Genomic DNA, 19,113 nt, shown 5'->3' with positions numbered 1-19,113 from the left:
CAGCTCAAGAGAAGTCTTTGTACAGAATACAAAGCTGTGCTGCTGTGTTGATACAGCAGTCACTGAATATTTATAACTTCATAACAGTACATCTGCAGTGTTTGTGGGAGTGCTCCTCACAGAAATGGGAGGTTTCCCCAGAGAACAGATAATTTCCTGAAAATGTTTAATCAGTCCATTTAAAATAGAATTTTAATTAGCCTAAAACCATATGTGGACACTAATGCTCCTCTGCAAGATTCTCTCATTATTATAAAATCCCAATAATGTCTTTTTGGCTTGCTTTTATTTGTAATGGTTCTTGGCACAGTAAGTTAGTGATTGAAATGGAGGAAATACGACCCTCAGGGCTCGTAAGTCTGAACATTAAATCCACCACCACTCATCCCCCCCCCACCTTCCAAATTTTGGTCACTTTAACGTGTAGCCAGGGATCAGAAGTTGTGCATAATTTGAAGGTTTCTGATTATAAAGTTTTTCCTATCAAAACTCTTAAGTCTTTTATAGTATGCCTGATGTGGAGCTTGCTTTGAAAACCTTGGGTTCCTAAAGATGTCAGTGAATAACAAGTGAATAACAAGCAACTGAGAGGAGGGGAAAGATTATGATCTCTGTGAGGCTTTCTGGGACAGTAGTATATTTGGCTGCTTTTTAATACTGTTTCCAGAAAGCTCAGATAACAAGGGCTGGAGAAGTCTCTGTAAGCTACTAGTTAAAAGATCAAATATTCTTTTATACCCTCTCCAAGTTGGATGTGTGTTCATTTTCTTCTCTTGTGTGTATCAGCAAACCTTTTCACATCCTCCTGTATCATCACACGCTCACTTAAATAATGGAGTATTTCACTGCATAAATGCAGACTATTCTACTCGTGAACTCTATTTTGTGTCCTCACTTTGAGAATTCTTTTTGGTTTATTCTGGGTATGGCTTGATCTTAATTTATTAGACAAAACACTTTCCTTTAAATACAATTATTTTAATTACTTTAATGCAGTAGTACATAATGAGTACTGATTTACATTTTAAATTTGTACAGTTTAACTTTAGAAAATTAGTTTCATTTTTGTCTATATGTGTTAAAACTCACAATTTTTATTCCTATGGAAATAAAGTTTCCATAAAGTTTATACAAAAATGTTCTAATAGAAAGTAAAAACTAAATTTTGCATATAATCTCTATATAATCATAATCTTTAACTTTTCATTCTCTTCGTCTTTGATGTATAAAATCTACTTAACAATGGAAAAATTGAGCAGTTTGAAAGCAATCAAAGCATGCAATATATAAAAAAATATATATATTTCTTCAGCTGTCATGTGGACAAAAAAGTTGGCAAAGACAGACTGAAATTCAGTGCTGACTTCATAAGAAATCGTACTCATTTGCTTTAAGTGATAGAGAACTTCTTCCAGAGCTGGCCCAGGTGAGGGATCCCACAGTGCTGATGGTGCAGAGGCTGCGTTGCTGTGCTGTGTGCCAGCACCAGAGCCTCTTGAGGTGCAGCCACACGGGGTGCCAGACTGGGGAAAGTGATGCACAGCTGGCTGAAGAGCTGCGCTGTAAGAAGTAATGAATAATGTTCATGACTGAATGGACTTGTTTCTTTTTTTCTTTTTGAATAAGATTGAACATTATAGTGGTTGAAATGAGCATGAGAAACTCAACCTCGCAGTCCACCTGCTGGATCAAAAGGTATGATGGGCTGAGTGGTTAAATAACCAAGAGCTTCTGCGTTGTTGTTTGTTTGGAAAATCAGGATGTTAGCAATAGAAGTGCAGTAGTTGAAGGTTTGCAATAATTAAACACTCAGATTCCCCTACAACTTCTCGTAAGAAAATACATCAGTAGGAATTGGAATTAGACTGCTAACAGACAACTTTTTTTTCCCCCAGATTTTAACTTTTAACTGATTTATTTCTTTCAGGAATGGTCCAGTCCTCCCAGGCACTGTACACACTGAATGTTCTCATTACTTTGAGGGAGGACACTGATACTATAAACGTCAAACATGGTTTCTCAGAAGACTTCTGAACTTCACCATAAACACACAAGTTTTCTGGTCTATGCAGGTAAATGAACACTCCCTCTTAAACCTTGTTGTTTTTCTCTTAAGGCCATCTTCCTGTGAATGAGGTAAAGGAGGAACGAAAAATCCTCAAACCCAACGTACCAGGGCTATTCTGCTTCTTTACAGCTATGGTGTGTGAGCCCCTATGTAAATGTTTTGCATTTCAACCAGCAGCATCCTCAGTGCTGTTGTACTATCGTGTCCCTGTACCAGTCTGAAGACAGAAGAAAGCTACAGAGGCCTATTTGTAGAAGCAGAGATCCTCTGAATTTGGAGAATTCACAAGAACAATGTACAGAATGTGAGAGATAAACTGTATTTTCCAGGTTTTCCCACATGCAATTCACCTTCTAAAATTGATAGCGACCACCTATTCTAATTTCAGGGGTAATTCCACATGCTTTTATGAACAGTTCATCTCACATCAGCAATCTGCAGCTTACAAGCATCTCTGCTGTTACCAAGTTGTTAACTGTAACAATTTTGTCCAGCTTCAGAACTATTTTTTAGCCATTTGGTGTAGCTCTAGTCAAAGGAACAGCCATAACGCAAAACCACGTTTGGAGCTGAGCTGCCTCTTGAAGAGACATCGACAATTCCTTTCATTTTCAGGTCAGAGGACTGGTATTTTTAGTTTTATGAGAATTATGGAGAAACTTGAACAAATAACTGCTAGAGGATAAGCAGTGGGAAAGGAGGTACCTGTTTTACAGTGGGCACTGTACTCCAGTAATGAAAGAGAGAAATACAGTTCTCACTGGGAGAGACAGCCCCTCCTTTGTGTGTGGAAAAGAGTGGCAGGAGAGACCTCACTGAAGGGTATCCATTTTCAGTGCTACCAAAAATCCCCAATGCTACAATTGATAAAACATATCATTCTCCAGACTTGGAAAAGTTGGAAAAGCAAATAATTAGTTAATTTGATTCACAACCTTTATTACATTTCTCCTCAGGGATAAGTTGTATCATTTTGTTGTTGTGAACAAATCACACTTTGTCCCTTTTATAACTCAAGCAGTGCAAAATACTGCTCATAACTGAAACTTATTTTGAAATTTTCAGTATTCCTACCAAGTTCTAAACTTATCTGAAATAAAGCAAGGAAGCTGAAGAAGAAAATAACAACTCTTGGAGCTGCTCTGCCCAGACTGTTCTTGTGGAGACCAGCAAACCAAAGAAATCCAGAGCCTGTGAAAATCAAGGTACCTTGAATTTACAAAGATCTCAAGAACAAGACTTGTAGACATGCTAAAAAGATGCAGGCATTCTTGCTCTTGGCCTTAAACTTATAACAACATCCATTCATCATTGTCAATAAATGAGGGATTATCAAAGTAAATTTACCAGGTGATTATTTCACTATGTTCCCATGCTCAGAATAAATACAAGATAATTCTTGAAGTCTGCCTACAGCCTCAGCTGCTGAGCTGACTTCAGTTTCTGGTAACTGTTCTGAGAACAGAGTCTGAAAACAGAACTGATTAAAATTATACAGTAAACAAGCAAAAATGATGATTACTCTAAAACATTTATTTACTCTTATTTCTTAGCAGCAAGCCTAATGATGAATTTCATTGAAAGGTATACATACAGTTTTAAACTGCTATGTGATTATATATAGAAAGACATAGGTAGAAAATAATAACAAAACAAACTATTCCAGATCTTATTAGATGCCAAAAAGTGAGACAGCCAAAATCGGTAACAGAATCATCAGGAAATCCTGCTGTTCAGGGAGAACATCTCACCACGGGGAAGTTTTCTAGCACTAAAATGACCCTTAGTCTTCAGATTAATCAGCATTTCTGTATGACTCTATACAACATTTTTCCACCTATACAACTTATTAAATATTGAGTATGTTTGACATGCATGTACATTCTGCATGTAGGGCTACAGTCTATCATAGCTTTCAGCCTTTTAGAGAACTAACTGCTTGCCTGTTTGCCTTGCTGTCAGAACAGGTTAAAGCCCGACAGAATAATTTCTAATATAAACCAGGATGTCTGATGGTTATGTTTTCTTTTTTTGTGTGTGAAATCAGACTTCTGATCGAGATGCTCTTCCGTTCTATTGTTATGCGAATGAACTCTGATGAAAAGTACTTCCACAAGCATTAGTTTCCATGACAAATAATGTCTTGTGTATTTTTTTGTATACATGCTCTTACCTCTGTTAATTAGGCATCTCTTCCTTCTCTGCTGGAGTCCTAATTGGACACTAAAAAGAAATAGATGCAATTAATGACTAGTCATGTATATATCAGAGATAAATTAGGCCAGTACAGAACGTCTTTCAAAGTTAATATTTCACAAAATATGTACATGAATCACTTTTGTGTGTTTTCCTTCAAATATAAGCACGTGTCCCTGGGAGCAGAGGAGTAATAGAGCATCCACAAAAATAGGTGAGTGTTGTGTGGGAGAATGACATGAGGTGGGTTTTATACTTTTGTACTTCTAACAGCAAGGATAGCCTCTTTGGGTGGTTAAAGGAGTGCACTTGTGAAGGGTACACAGAAAAGTCACTTGTCTCTCTGAAATCTTTAGTCAACAGTTTAACTGTGGGCTTGCCTCACAAAGGCCTGATTTGGTGACAGGTGGGCAGGAAAATGATTTTTGTTATTTATGTTTGCTTTGTCATTATTACTTATGTATGTGCTTACATGTTTAATGCTGTAAGCATTAAGTGAAGCTACAAAATACTTAACCTGGAAATAAACCAGGCTAAAGCTGTAGCTTCACAAATCCAACAGCTACCACTGTACATTTTCAACAAATATGTTTGCAATACTGGCAGCCCTGATTGCAATGTGTGCTGTTTAGGTAAAAAAAAAAAATCCACAAAACTTGTTTTCTTTGTAATGACTTCCACAGCCTCTAGTGTAGTGTACACATGTACAAGTGTTTGCAGGTTCTTGAAAAAGTGCTGAGTTATTTCAACTGGGCTAACAGGATTAGGTAAGGTAGTCTGAGTTCTCAGTGATCCACATGTCAAAATGAGAGGCTTTGTTTGTCTTCCTATTGGTTAACAGGCTCCAACTGAGGTGCTGGTTCAGGAAAGGTCTGCTTAGACACCACCTGCAGCTGGAGTGGAGTCAACTGTTGAATAAGCAGACTGCTAGCAGCTTGGACTGAAAGCAAGGTGCTGATGAGGGCTGTGGATCAAAGCCAAGTGTTGGGGATAGCAAACTTAATCAATGAGCTGACAGTTTGTGAAAGTCGAGTAGTGCTCTTCTGCGTGTGCCTTTTGGATAAAGCTGAGGAAGAGATTTGGTCTTTGGCAGCTGGTTAGCAAACTTAATTGAACTCTACTGCCTGCTTTACTGTAATAGGTGTCTAAAAAGCTGGAAATCACAATCTGGAAGAAATTTTGCTGGAGGTTGCTTTTACTGAAGTGATAACTGGCTGGATGCAGTGCCTTAGAGGAGTGGGTCTCTGCATAGCAATGGATGATGAAGTTGTTATTTCTTGGATATGAATGCCATTTTCAGTGACAGCGAGATGCTATTAATGACCAGTTGTCTAAGTACCTACTGATTAACAGCTCAGCTATTAAATATTTTTCAGTCCAGCTCCCTGTGAAATTTCTGTGGAAAAAGCCCTTTGCCTTCCTCAGCAGACCACCTTCTGTATCAGTCTTGACAAGGAGCTGGATGAATTGCATGTTTGCCCCGTAGGTGTCACCGGAGGACTAAGCATCTGATGTGCTTCCTGAGACTTACCTTCATTTAAAACTATTATGTAAGTTACTGCTTTTTTTTTTTCATGGTTAATATTTGCATAATGTAGTATTAGTCTTCTGAAGTCCGTCTGAGTTCATCTTCTGCAGCCTCTGTCCTGCTTCTTACCAGCAGTAACACCTACTACTCAGTTCTTGTTGCGATAAATGAGGTGCAGAGTATCAGTTATTCCATATTTGGATGAGTAATCTTATGCAATAGTAACATTCAGTAATACTGTGCAAACTCTGTATCCCTAACACAAGACCAAGTTACAGGTACCACAGAGATCAGCTATGAAGATTTTATCTAACTATAGGCAATTCTTAAAGAATCTTATGTAGTTTTTGCAGTCTTGGACTTATTTTTAGATGCTGGATGACTAAAACTGTGGGATGTGGCATGTAAGGTGCCATAATGTAACTGAACTAGAAGGCAGATTTTTAAATCGTGTTTTCAGAAACAGCTAAGCAGTGCTCATAGAGGCAGTTCAAATGCCTAAAAGTTGCAGATAAGCACTGCATAGGATTTTAAAAAATGGGTGTGTGCTACAAAACAGGGATGCCGAATGCCTGTAGAAGCCTCACTTCTCTGCTGGCTTTCCAAATCAGATCTAAGCCTAATTTAGGGATGAATTTTCCCATAGGCAACAGGCTACTTCTGGTTCAGCACTACAGCACTTCAGGAAAACTGCCAAGGAAAATCCTAAATACCTCCCCCAATTTTCTTGGCTGCTCACATTTGAAAATGGAGCTTTGGTCCCCAGATCAAGGATGTATTTTCATTAAATTTTATTAAAGCTTTATTATCGTAGAGCTGATAGCTGACTTATCTTTTTTTTTTTCAATAAGGGATATATTAAATGCCTGTGGCAAGACTGTATATGTAGTATATGGTAATGAGATTAATTAGTGTCTGTACTTTTCCAGAAATGAACATTCTACATGCTTAGTGCTTATTTTGTTGTCCTTAAAATAGTTTTGTTTTTTTTTGTAGAAAAAGCACTCGAAGTGTGACAGAACTTCCTTTTTGTTTCAAATGCATTTTTTTCAATGTACGTGTTATTAGATCCTATATTAAACTGTTGCAAACTGAGACATGGACTTCAAGATATCATCAAATGCTATAATGGAAGATTGAACTTACTGCTGTTCTCATTAATAACTTTCATTACAGTGGAATAAGATCAAACTTACCAAGAAACTAAAAATCATGTTCCTCATTTATAGCGTGTATTTCCTTCTCGTTAAAAATCAAATTCCCTTTCTAACAGGTTCTTGATATGCTCTGTTTAAATTCCAAATCAAGTCTTCAAAAACAGCCTATGAAAATGGATATCCAAATCCTGATTTCAAACATGGCAGCAAAAGCCCATGATTTTAAAGGTACAGCTGGAGAGTCTATATGCAGGTGTGAAAACCAGAGTTGGTTAAACAAAGCTGAAAACTGCTAACATCATAGCACTGTCTTATTCAATGGCGTATGGTACAAAAAGTTTCACAAGTGAATGTTCTCTGTTCCACTTTCCTTAGAACTATTAAAGAGAAAAGAATGTAATTATCTTTGATTCAGGCAATTCATATCTGGATTTAGATGATACTTTTTCTGACACCTTTCCTTACTCATCATTAACACACTCCAGCTGTAGATGGAGTTTCATCTGGTAAAAATTCTTACTTTCAAGGATTTAAATCTCTGATAGTGTACTGCTGGACAGAACCAGGGCCTACATAATGATTCTTCCCATTGTATTTCTGCTTTATATTCATCACAGAATATAAAATAGCATAACAGATGGCAAGGAGGTTAAGAGCAGGAGGGGACATAGTGATCATTAGCAGAGTTACTGGGTAATACAAGCCTCATTGTTACAGTAAATTTTAAATTCTGGTGTTGCTACTGCATTTCTGCCTGCATGTTTTACTAACTAGCTGAATGCTGGAGAGAGGACAGCAACACCGACCAGACTGATGCGGCCTTAAAAGAAAAGCCTACAGCCATGTGCTTTCCAACATTGGATCTCATGTCACAGTGAGCTTTGCCTTGTCTACAGAGAATAGATTTTAGCTCTGAGCACCATATGGAGGCTGAAAGGACTCAGCCCACTCGGTTGCAGGCTGCTGCACCCCTACCAAGCTGAAATAGTCTGAACTGCAACTCTGCCACAGGGCCAGTAAAAAATTTTGCTTATTTACAGCATCTCACCTATCCAGTCTGTGTAGATATAACACTGTGTAATAGAATAAATCAAAGCAGTACTCTGGATTATTTTTCCTCTCTTGTACTAAAAAGAAATATCTTTTGTGATTAATTTAAATGCAAAGATTGTACTACTAAATCCAGCGTAAAAAGAATCCACTACATTTTTTCTCCAAGAACTTGTATATACTGAAGTTTAGAGAAATCATAGACCTAAAGCCAGTAGCACCCAAAACAATATTTTCATAACAACAAAATAATTTGCAGGAAGTACAGGTGATTTATTCAGCTGCAAAGACCACTGAATCACAAAGGTAAAAAGCATTTTAAATGACTAATGGTATAGCTTTTGATTATTGAATCACAATTCTGAACTACTGTGGCAATAGAAAGCTCATCAAGAATTTGCAAGTGCAAACTGGTAGCTGATTTACAAGTAAAATACCCAAGTCATCAAGTAAATTGTCATAAAGAAATCATCTAATCTAATCTGACAAAGCAGTAGGAAATAATGACAACAGAAAAGCTGAGCTGCGATGACCTCCTCAATTTTCTCCCTCATTAACTCTCACTGAGCTTATTCTTGGGTTGCAATCTCAACCCCATGTAAGTCCTGGCTACACTACACCCACTTAGATGTAAAAAGATGCAGACTATGCTCATTATGAAGCCAATGCTTTGCATCCAACCTTACCAGTGTACTTATTAACATTACAAGTCTTTGGTGTTTTGAAAGCCAAAAGAAAGTGTAACTTACCATTCGGATTTTCCTTTTCCAGTCTCTTCCCTGTACTGGTGGCCCTAAGGTGGCACACTTTATCCTTTAAATAAAAAAAAAAAGCCATGAATTAAGAATCAATAATAGAAGTTTGCTTTAGAAATAATAAATGACTCTATAAAGCTGTACTCTAGCATTCAGAACACTGCCCTGAGTCCTGTGGTGTTTGTTTTCCATCAGCAAGATTCTGGAGTTAAATTACAGAGTCTTGAGCTTTAATTTTTAACATTAGACAACTGATTTTTTTTATTTTTTATTTTTTTTTTCCTCTCCTCAAAATCCCAGGGAAGACCACTCAAGTTCAGTGATAGCATGAAGCTAATTCGTTCTGTTTGCAGGTTAACAGTGAAAGACTTCTATGGCACAAAACAAAATTCATATATACAATGAAGGGTATAAGCAACCCTTTTCCTTAAGCAGTGAAATCAGGTCAAGAAATCCTCCCTCAGATACAAGCACCTTCACATTAACAACAACAAAAAAGACCTATGCTGTATGCTGTTATCTTCTGCACACATTCGAGTCCACCTCCTCCCTGTGTAACTCCCCAGCTGATGGAGCAGCTCTGCTGTTCCCATCTGGCCGCTTTGCTGCAGTGACATTCAGGGAGGGACCCCCCAGCACTGCTGAGAACAGCTCATACTGAGCTGCTGGTGTGTAGTCTGGGTGCTGTACACCTAAACTGTTCTAAGGCCTCATGCTTTTGTTAATAAGTGTTCCACTGTGATGACCAAAAGCTCCTCTGATTTTTTTCAGTAAATACAAACAAAAGGGCATTTAATCTCTCCTTGTTAGCAGTATCTGATAGCTCTCCCACTCCGTAGAGCAGCAGCCTTAGTATTCCTCTTTCTACTAGATTTATTCAAAAGGCAACAATAAACTATTTTTGTTAATGTATGACCTCATATAAAACGAGGGCATAACCTCTTCTTCCAGCTATCTTGTTGGAAGTAATTAACAAACTTCTTCACTGTGCCTTTCTCCTCAGCCTATCATCTTGCTCTGATGCAATTTTTTCAGTGACTCACTGTGTGGGCTTTTATAAATCTTGTTTTTGTGCACTTCATTTTACTCCATTCACTGAATATAAAGGAGCTGAAGAGCTTTTCTGAGAATTGTGAATTTCTAGGTAGAATCAACACTTTCAGACAGGCATAAAGCCTGATGCAGTCAATATATATTAACAATGTATGTTCGAAGTAGTCATATTTTTGTTAGCTGACAGTGCTCAGAAGCACATTTATTTTGTTCAGCTACAGAAAGATGGTGGTTTCATAAAAGATGCATGTACCTATGCCTCACTTAACAATGTAAAATAAAATCTTAGGAGCTCAACATATTTAACTTGGGATTTTAACCAAATGCAGCAGCACCGAAATTCAACCACAATAAATTCAGGAAGCATCTCCAATAAGCACCAGTGGAAACAGGTATCTACAAGCAGCAAGTTCCTTGGGAGCTGATGGGCATGTAAATCATGACAAGATAAATCACTGCTCTAATTTTTGATCTCATATATAGGAGCCAAAGCACAAGAGTTTGTTTTCCAAACTTCTGACCAAGATTCCATCAAGAAACATAAATATTCAGACTCGTACCTGTGGAGTGGGCTGCAGTCTCTGTTTTTCATTCTGCCACTGTTTACATCTGTCAAGGGATTTGTCCACATAAACTGCCCCCTTTTTCAGTTGTTTCTGGACATGGATAAGATCTCCACATTCAGCAGGGATGTTGTGTTTCACAGCAGCCATGTCAGCGTGTTTTCTGCATGCTGCTGCAAAACGTAGAGATAAACATTAGTACCTCATTTAATTCCTCTATGATCTGAGTACTTTTTTCAAAGGCATGTAGTGCGATTTTGCCATTTGCCATTAGTTAAACTCACCATCCTTAGGATGGCTTTCCCTTTCCCCACTCCTTTATTTCTCTTTCTTTCTCTCATTCCCTTTTTTTTTCTTTCTTTTTTTTTTTTCCAAACGAGAGAAATACAATGAATCAGTGAAGTATCTACCATTAGTCTTCAGCAGCAGAGCAAGATCTTTCTTAAGCATTTCAATCATTACTATAGCCTGTATTCACAGACTCACCATTAGTGACAGCTCACACAGTAATTTCCTTCTAGTGCTAAAGCTATAGTACAGACATTTTAAAGGAAATTATTGACATGTTAAGACACAACATTTCCACAATATTTCCCCCCCTACTCCTTCTCCAACTTCAAACATTGAGTTTCTCAAAAGCTGGGGTTGAAATGTGGTCAGAAAGCATCATGAAATTTTACATGATTCTTTTTCTCCCCAGTTGTAATTATCAGATACACTGAGTGATGAGAAGATGTCAGAATCTCTAATCCTCCAACAGATTACAGTGCAGGTGCACAACAGAAGGGAAATGTCAGGGAGATGTATGCTATCAAATTCACGACTTGGTCCAAGGAGGTGTAGCAGCATGGCTATATCCAGGATATTGATACTGAGGTGGCTGGAGTCTATCTCTGTATGAGGATGTTGCTAAGGGACCATGAAGCACCTGTTTCAAACTGCACAGAGAATACAGTCACATTAAGAATTTAAACCATTATTATTAATTAGGTCAGTTTTTCTACTGTGATATGCACTTATATCTTTAGGTGAGGAAGGAGCATGGTCAGAAAGTGAAGAAAACAGCTACTGTTTTCTCACCTTTTGATCACTTGCCATGCTAGTTTGGCAGGAATCTCTATTTTTTATTTCTTATCTCTGCTGTTTCTATTTTGACAGAATAATAACCCTAATGACTTGCTTCTGAAATGAATGTTCAGAGATCAGACCACACACACAGTAAGATGTAGAAGGTACAGTGTTCTTTTCCTCAGTGGTTCAGTGTTCATGCCAGTAGCACTGGGGACTCTAGTCTCCCTGTCACAGAACAAAACAGGCTGTCGCATGCTGCTCTATATGCTTTAATCCTGATCTATTTGTTAGAAGAACAGATAAGAAAAATATTCACTCAGCATTCATTCATTTTGTATGTAACATTGTTAGTTACTTTAGGGTACCATTAAAGGAATTTGGTAGCAACATTTTGATGTGCTACAACTCAAATAACAACTGGAATGCCACCAGTAATTCATTTTACACGGATCTTGGGGCACCCAGGAGAGAACTTAGGCTCCACTCACTGCTGCCTTTCCACGGCTGGAATTAAGTGAGCACAGCTGAGCCCTCCAGTCTTTCCTTTACTTGGTTTTAATCACAATGGAGAAAGCAAACAGAAAGGCATAAAGTAACTCTGGCTCTACAAATCTTTCCCAAAGGTCTGTAACTTTTATTTTTCTTTCTTTAATCTGATCTCTTCATGCTGCGATAGCATTAAGGATATAAATCACATGCAGGAAAATAGATGCTAAGTCAGTCAAAATCAAGTCACAGCAGTTCTCCACTAGTTCTGCTGAAAAACACCAAAGAAGTTAAAGAGCTAAATTGAATTCTGTACCGTGCTTCCTGGCATCGCAGTACATCTTGTCATAGTCGCTGGGCATTTGAGTGGCTTTTTGCTGAAACACTGCAAAGTTAAGAACATAAGGAAGTTAGTCAAAAATGATAATAAAAGACATGAATTCTGGAAGAAGGACAGAGGCTCACGGAAGTAGGCTGAAATACATCTTATTCAAGGCTAAAAGTATTTCTCAACCCACTTGTCAGTCTAATACTAATTACTTGAAAAATTGCTCTGTTGCACAGAATGGTAGGATTACTGATACTATAGATATCGTGAAAAGAGCTTTGAATAAAATAAGAGTTATTATATTGACATTATTTGTTTAGAAAAAACACTAACACACCTCAGTCTCAGAGTTCTTCACATGGTACCAGCTACAGCTATAGCCTGTATCTTACTTTGGGGGAAAGCTAAGGCAGGAAAACCAATAGTACCAGCTAAGAATAACGACAATACTTAAGTCAGAATATAGGCATACTTTTCTCTAGCTAATACAAGCTCCAAGAACAGCAAATCTTGACTGCTTTTTCCCTAATTCTTGCCCATTGCTCATTGTTGTGAGGCGCCTAGAGTACAGCCAGCCTGGGTGTGCCCTGAAACACTGTGAACTTTTGCAGGCAGCAGATGTAAACTCCAGATGGCTTCTAACTTAACTACTGTCGGAGATGCCTTTCCCTCTTAATTCCCATTAGTTCTCAGTTCTGATTTTAGTGAAATCCCCTTGATAATCTAAAACAGTACTCTGCAGAGAAGTCATCTTACTGACATTGCTACAAAGCAGCACGTGGCCATTTCAGTGAAACAAATCTTTGCTTTGGAACCAAGGCCAAGTACAACAGAGCTGTGCACAAGCAGCATGCTGTGCATGGCACCCTGTGGGCTGGGCTCCTTGCTCACACAGACCAGGGAAACCCAGCATCCTCAGTTTGCTCCTTGCCTGCCTGCTCAGGCAGCCGCATATGATGCAGCAGTTTCTCTTAGGAAACTTGTGAAATGGAGCATGAAGGGCACGGTGACTTTTAAACTCTGCACATGCCGTATGGAGAGGTGAAGAAGAAACAGCTCCTGAGAGGGTGTTTCCTACACAGCAGTACTCCTGAGTATGCCAGTACAGGAGGAGATGATGAACGAAAACAGCTGGGGACTTGGTGTTCCTGAAAATGTTATCGGACAGGTTAAATGGATAGGGTAAAAGAACTACCCAGGCAGTGCAATCTGTCGATGCTGCATATCTAACCTCAGCCTAATACTGATATATTTTAACATTTGTAGTACTCCTCTCTGTGGTTCCCAAAGAATCCTCCTAAAGGTGGCCGCGGCGTTACTTAAAATAGTGACTTCTTTGAAGAGAGGAAGTGGAAGTACCTCAACGCTGAGGTAATGCAGGCAGCCAGGATTTCACTGTGTAAGGAGGAGGAGGGATGCACTCCACAATGTCCCTGATTGGAAAGTACTTTAATTGATAGGCTATGAAATTTCTGCTGAGTTTTGCAGTCTTGGAGTAATCAGAAATGGAATTACTCTTCTAGTTTTTCCAACTAAAACTGTTAAAACCACTTTACTTGCTGCATCTTGTTGAAATTATTTTAGTTGGCAGCAAGTACTCAGTGTGGGTGCAGTAAATGAAAACAAATTATTCCTGCTTCTGGAATGCCTGGAAAGATGAACACACACTGCTGCATGACTGCCACAGGGTTAGGGAAGACTCAAGTGATTCACTCTTTCATTCTCACATTTTAATTACTGCTGAAACTCAGCAGAATGAAATAAACAGGTTACTTTGTACAGAGATTCGTTCTGTTCTTGTGCAAAATACAGTGAATATTCCTACGGTAAAACAATATTATCAATATAGCATTTTTTTAGGTGTCAGAATGCTACGGTTGTTCAACTGAAAAATATTTTCAGATCCTCTCTGCCATAGATAATCCAACTGAAAAACAGCAGTGCCTCTATATAACATGAATCTTCAACAATATCTGTAAGATCATAAAGACAGTCCTTTTCAATTCATAATCACATTGTGCCTGGCTGAAGTACCTGAACAGGTCAAATACTATGAACTAAATATCCCTCCCTTTGGTTGCTACACAACACAGATGAAGTTCCTTGTATGCCCTAAGTAGAAAACTGAAATATTTAAAATCTAAGTCTCTTGCTTCATAAAATACTCTGCTTGCTACAGAATGATAGAGAACTTAACAAGAACTGTGATGAGTAGAAAGTGCCTAGAAAGAGAGGATGCAAGTTTTTTACTATATCCATAGGTTGACAAAGAGAACATAAATTTGATTTTCAGAATGAGCTGAGATTCTAAGACAAAGCTGGGATGGTAAGGAATTATAGTTGCACAATGACATTTCACAAATTGCTTGATGATGGGCCAATAAGAAGTGACATAATAATCAAAATGTGGAAGAAGTTACATTATGAAAGCAGACAGCTCGTATTGGTAAGAGGCACAGATATGGTTTGTCATCTAGATTTTACTTTACCTGTCTACACTACGAAGCCACATTAATTCTGAAAAAACACACAGCAGTTTTGCACCTTATACTGCTGATTCAAGTAAAGCTTGACTGATTAACTGATCCTCCAGAATGTGCGAGCTAATCATACCATCACCCTGATGCTACTTACTCAACACTTTTGGCAGAGCAAACGCAAAGAAGAGACAGCAAAACAACCACTAGCCACCATTAATTTGAATTCAGTTTGCTTAGGGAAATTAATGATGCAGTTATTCATCAGCTTAGTTGAGCTGGTGTTCCAAACAAAATTATCTACTGCCCTGTTTTGTTTAGGAGACATTCAAAATTAAAATCCAGGGGAAACCAAATCTTTATAGAAACGCAAGGCAAATTAATTAATACACTAGGGTTGCACTTATTAACACATCTCAACTTGGCTGCATACTGGAGTCAGTTAGCAGGCTAGCTGGGATGTGCTGCAGTGGGAGACTCCTATCGTTGCCTACTCCATCCTCCCTGCCACAATGTTTGAACAGTTCAACTGAGCGTGCGTATACCAAGGCAAATAAAGCTCACAAATTCTTTTGTTGGTGTGGATTAGATTGTAAATTAAATGTAGCACAGTGAGGGATGACAAATATACAGGGAACAGCAAGGAAAGAATAAAGTAGGATGATGCTTTTTATTCAGGAGATGAGAACTATGCAGATGTTTGCTCACACCTTTTTAGATCTCATTTTCCGTTAGCCAGTTTTGTTTGCTTACACACAGAGCATTGCTCAGGGTGAGCCCTGGAGATGCAGTGCTGAGAGATGATTAAGGGCCGTTCCTAAAGCTATACAAAATATTTCGTTTTCAAGATTAAGACAAAAATTCTGGTGATTCACAACATCAAATCAGCTAAGGAAATGAGATACTGTAAGCAGTATGGCCTTTTTTATTTTTCCAAGGAATGCAGCTGAGCACTGAACAGAAGCGCAGCAGCCCTGTCAGTCTGGCCTAGCCTCGTCCAGGCACTGTGTAGAAGGAGTGTGCTGTGCAAGGAGGCAGAGGTGGCTCAAGACCAGAAGTTGCCCCATCACAGTGGCAGTGGTGTCTGAATGACCTCAGACCATCAGAAGGCGAAAGCCTAGCTGTGCCAGTGTGGGAAAACCTGTGACTACATCTGCCCTGGTACAGAACTGATGTGTTCTAAACACACTGTCAGACACTCTCAGGACACTTCTGACAGTACACAACAGTCATTTCATCAGGATAAAGACTAAGCAATGTCAAGGGTGCTCATGGGAACACCACACTGTCACATTGCCCCAGTACTTGCAGGCCAGTGCACGTGGTCTGAGTTACAGTTCCAGCATCAGCCTCTCACCACAACTGCATGGGCTGTTGTCAGCCTCTGCCTTGCACAGCATCATCAGTGAGTCAAGGCTGATAAACTCCCATTTTCCCAAATGAAAAGTAAAATTCCAGTAGCTCAGTTAGCCTACTTGTATATACTGCCTAGGTTTTAAAGTGTAGATCCTACTTTGAAAGTGACTATTAAAAAAGGCTTGCGAAGCTCTGCTCTCCATTAATCAACAGCACCAAGTGGTAACCTACGCAGAGCATGGTTTTTGCCTAGTGCAAGCTTGTGACACCATGTATTTGAAAGCTACTTCTAATTATAAAGAGGGCTATTTGCTAGCTCTCTTTGTTGCTATTCTCATAGAAACAGTGCCGCTTTTGCTTAAAGCAGAAGATGCTCTTTCATAACTTCGTGGACTTCAGCGTGTTCTGAAAGCTGTCATGGGAATTCAGCCACTTGCTTTGCTCTGACTGACAGAAAAACTAAATTAAAACAGAAGCCCCAAAACACAATTCATTTTTGTTATGCAATGCTTACACTACTTTTTTTGTCAATAAACAACCTCATAGTTTTCCATCCCCTCTGTGGATGCAACAAAGACAGAAAGAAATCCTTCCCTTGCAGCTCTGCAGACTATTAGCACAACAGTCCAGAGTTCAGTCAGAGCTCAAAGCCTGTTTGTTCTGCAAACTCTCAGAGCACGTGAGGATCAAACTACAGGTGACTGTACAGCCTTAGTAGAGCCCTTCTGTGAACCATTCTCTATCCCTGTTTTTCCCAGAGAACCTTCATCTTACTGAATATCAGAAGGCAGTTATGAAGATCAACCCAAACTGTGTAGTGAAGACCTGTTTCTTACAGAAATATTATCTGTTTTAGAATTTAAAAGATATTTAGTGAATGGGCATGGAATACAGACTGGGGGAGGATGCCTGGGTAACTAAAAGCTGCTCTGTGGAACTTCTCTCTCCACCAAGGCCCCAGCATAACTCATATAAGTCACTGAAACTGGCACAGGCTCACAAGTCTCTGATATCAGGCTGCTGACTCAGGATTAGATATACTAATGAATGTGAAGTTCTGACCACTCATAGCAGCCACTGAAAACAATGGGATCTCCGCTCTGAATGAGTAAAGTGCTGCAGGACAGTGTTTATCCACGGCATTCTAGTTGCTTCTTACTGGGCGTCCAAAAGCTCAGTGGATATGGAATAACGCTGCAGCTAGGGCAGGCAGGAATCGCATTTTAATCAAAAATGAGAATGGAAGAGTTTTGCATCTTATGCTTGTCCACTTTAAATACCCGATGAAACAAAACGCCCGGGACAAACAGCAGCATGCATATAAATATTACATATTTAAGGATTGTATCCTAATGTTTGTGGCAGGGAGAAAGAAGTAAAACTACTAAATGACCTTAACTTATAACTTTTTCATTATTTGACTTTGCATCTTCGGTAACGCTCTTTTTAACATAATATATGGAAACAAAACCTGAAACCATCATCTGTTTGTTTGAGAGATGAAAAACGTACTAGCCACAGCAGCTTTATTTCACATCAGTTAGATTAAATTATAAAGCAACGGATGCAAACACATGCAGATTTTAGGGATGGATTTGAATAAAATGTTCTGGTTTTTACTGCTGAAACAGTCTTTTCAGTTCTGATTATAGCATTTTTAATATATTAAACTAGAGACAGGGATACTGCTAGACTGGATGAATAACTTTAACAGTTGCTGGAAAGGACAAACAAATAGCAAGAGAAATCTTCCAGCTGAATTTCTGTCACTTCTGCCTAACATTTCACTGTCTCAGAAATGCCTGCACAAAATAGAAGAGTGAGAAACCCCCAAGCTGGAAGCAGTGTGACTGCCAAGGGAAGCAGAGGCCTAAGTGGCCAAGTGAAGTGCTTTTAATTTTCTCATTTATGGTGCAGATAAATGAACTTGAAACAGAAGCTGATTTCACAGAACAATAATTTGTCTCCCACTACTTGCTTATAAAAGCCAGGTTCACATATATGGTATATATGCACCATAGGCCCATCAAAGCAGTTGTGCTGAAAGTCTCCTCCTTAGTGAACAGTTTGGGTAGACAAAGCAGAAACCCTTCAGTGCAATAGAAGACAGTAAAAGCAACCTTCCAAATAAGGCACCTTCACAGTAAGGGTTTTCAAGTCACTGGAATGCTTATGATGGAAGACCAGGATCTGAAACACTGCTCTAACCATCCCAGTAAAGGCAGGTATTTCAAGATTTTTGTAATTTAACAAACTCCCTGTACACATCTTGCATTCTTGCAAGGTACTGTAATGATTCATCCTTCTGCCTCCCAAACCTGCTGTAGAAAGAACTACTAAATGATGAAGACATGCCCACACATTCCAGCCCTCTCCTGAAGTTATACAGCCTGAAGCTAGCTAGGAAGAATAAAACAGATCTTTGACTGAAATAGGAACGACAAAGGAGGTGCTTCTGTCCGTGATAGGAAGATTTCGGGTAGTAGTAGTCCTGCCTTAATGCACAGGATAGAGTAAGGAAGCTTCTGGTTTCCTCCTCAAACACGTTTTTTGCTATCATTTATTCTTATGCATGTTCTTACACAACTGGAAGATTCCTTTAGAGAGAAGATTCATGTATCTTGGGGCTTATACTGAGATCCCTGAAAGTTCACATGAACTTCTGTTACTTTGAAATTTGGCTTCAATCTGAATTGGGCTAAAAGATAGCATTGTGTTTCCAAGAAGTTCCACCATTTTTCTCAGAGATGGCAAAAGGGCACAATCCTTCCTCACATGGTAATTTCTAGCACTGCAAGAAGGGAATTTCAAAGGAGTCCTCACATTGGCATTTCTCTCTACTATTCACATCAGGAAAACAGAATGCAGTTAACAACTCTCAGAATCAAGGCAAAACAATTTGATAAAGAAACTGAAAGGAAAAGCTACTCAAATAGTACATTCTGTATTATACTGTTATAACAGACACACTCACATCTAGCCCAGTGATTGTTAATCTTCCATCATTTTGTCATATTTTTTTGTA

The 19,113-nt window shown here is 38.8% G+C and overlaps 2 protein-coding genes across 6 annotated transcripts in view; one reads left to right on the top strand and one right to left on the bottom strand.

Moving 5' to 3' along the window:
- The window catches only part of SLC39A8 (solute carrier family 39 member 8), a 57,276-nt gene extending 55,235 nt beyond the window's left edge, over positions 1–2,041 (top strand). Inside the window, exons 10-11 of one of the 2 annotated variants that reach the window (XM_048941349.1) lie at positions 1,627–1,695; positions 1,928–2,038. The gene's annotated coding sequence lies outside the window, so the exon portion shown is untranslated. Of the gene's footprint in view, positions 1–1,626; positions 1,696–1,927 lie in introns of both variants that reach the window. The other variant, XM_048941348.1, reaches the window with a different exon arrangement.
- A 1,106-nt stretch (positions 2,042–3,147) lies between these two features.
- The window catches only part of BANK1 (B cell scaffold protein with ankyrin repeats 1), a 127,550-nt gene continuing 111,584 nt past the window's right edge, over positions 3,148–19,113 (bottom strand). For 3 of the 4 annotated variants that reach the window (XM_048941343.1, XM_048941347.1, XM_048941346.1), the window contains 5 exons: positions 12,244–12,312; positions 10,368–10,543; positions 8,749–8,812; positions 4,242–4,291; positions 3,148–3,259 (listed from right to left, as the gene is read on the bottom strand). In XM_048941343.1, the coding sequence (XP_048797300.1) occupies positions 4,281–4,291; positions 8,749–8,812; positions 10,368–10,543; positions 12,244–12,312 (320 nt within the window). In that variant the 3' untranslated portion in view covers positions 3,148–3,259; positions 4,242–4,280. The remainder of the gene's footprint in view (positions 3,260–4,241; positions 4,292–8,748; positions 8,813–10,367; positions 10,544–12,243; positions 12,313–19,113) is intronic. The other variant, XM_048941344.1, reaches the window with a different exon arrangement.

Source organism: Lagopus muta, chromosome 4 (genome assembly GCF_023343835.1).
Source record: "Lagopus muta isolate bLagMut1 chromosome 4, bLagMut1 primary, whole genome shotgun sequence".
In the NCBI taxonomy this organism is placed as follows: domain Eukaryota; kingdom Metazoa; phylum Chordata; class Aves; order Galliformes; family Phasianidae; genus Lagopus; species Lagopus muta.
Note: the sequence above shows the minus strand (reverse complement) of the source record. Positions and strands in the feature narration are given on the sequence as shown.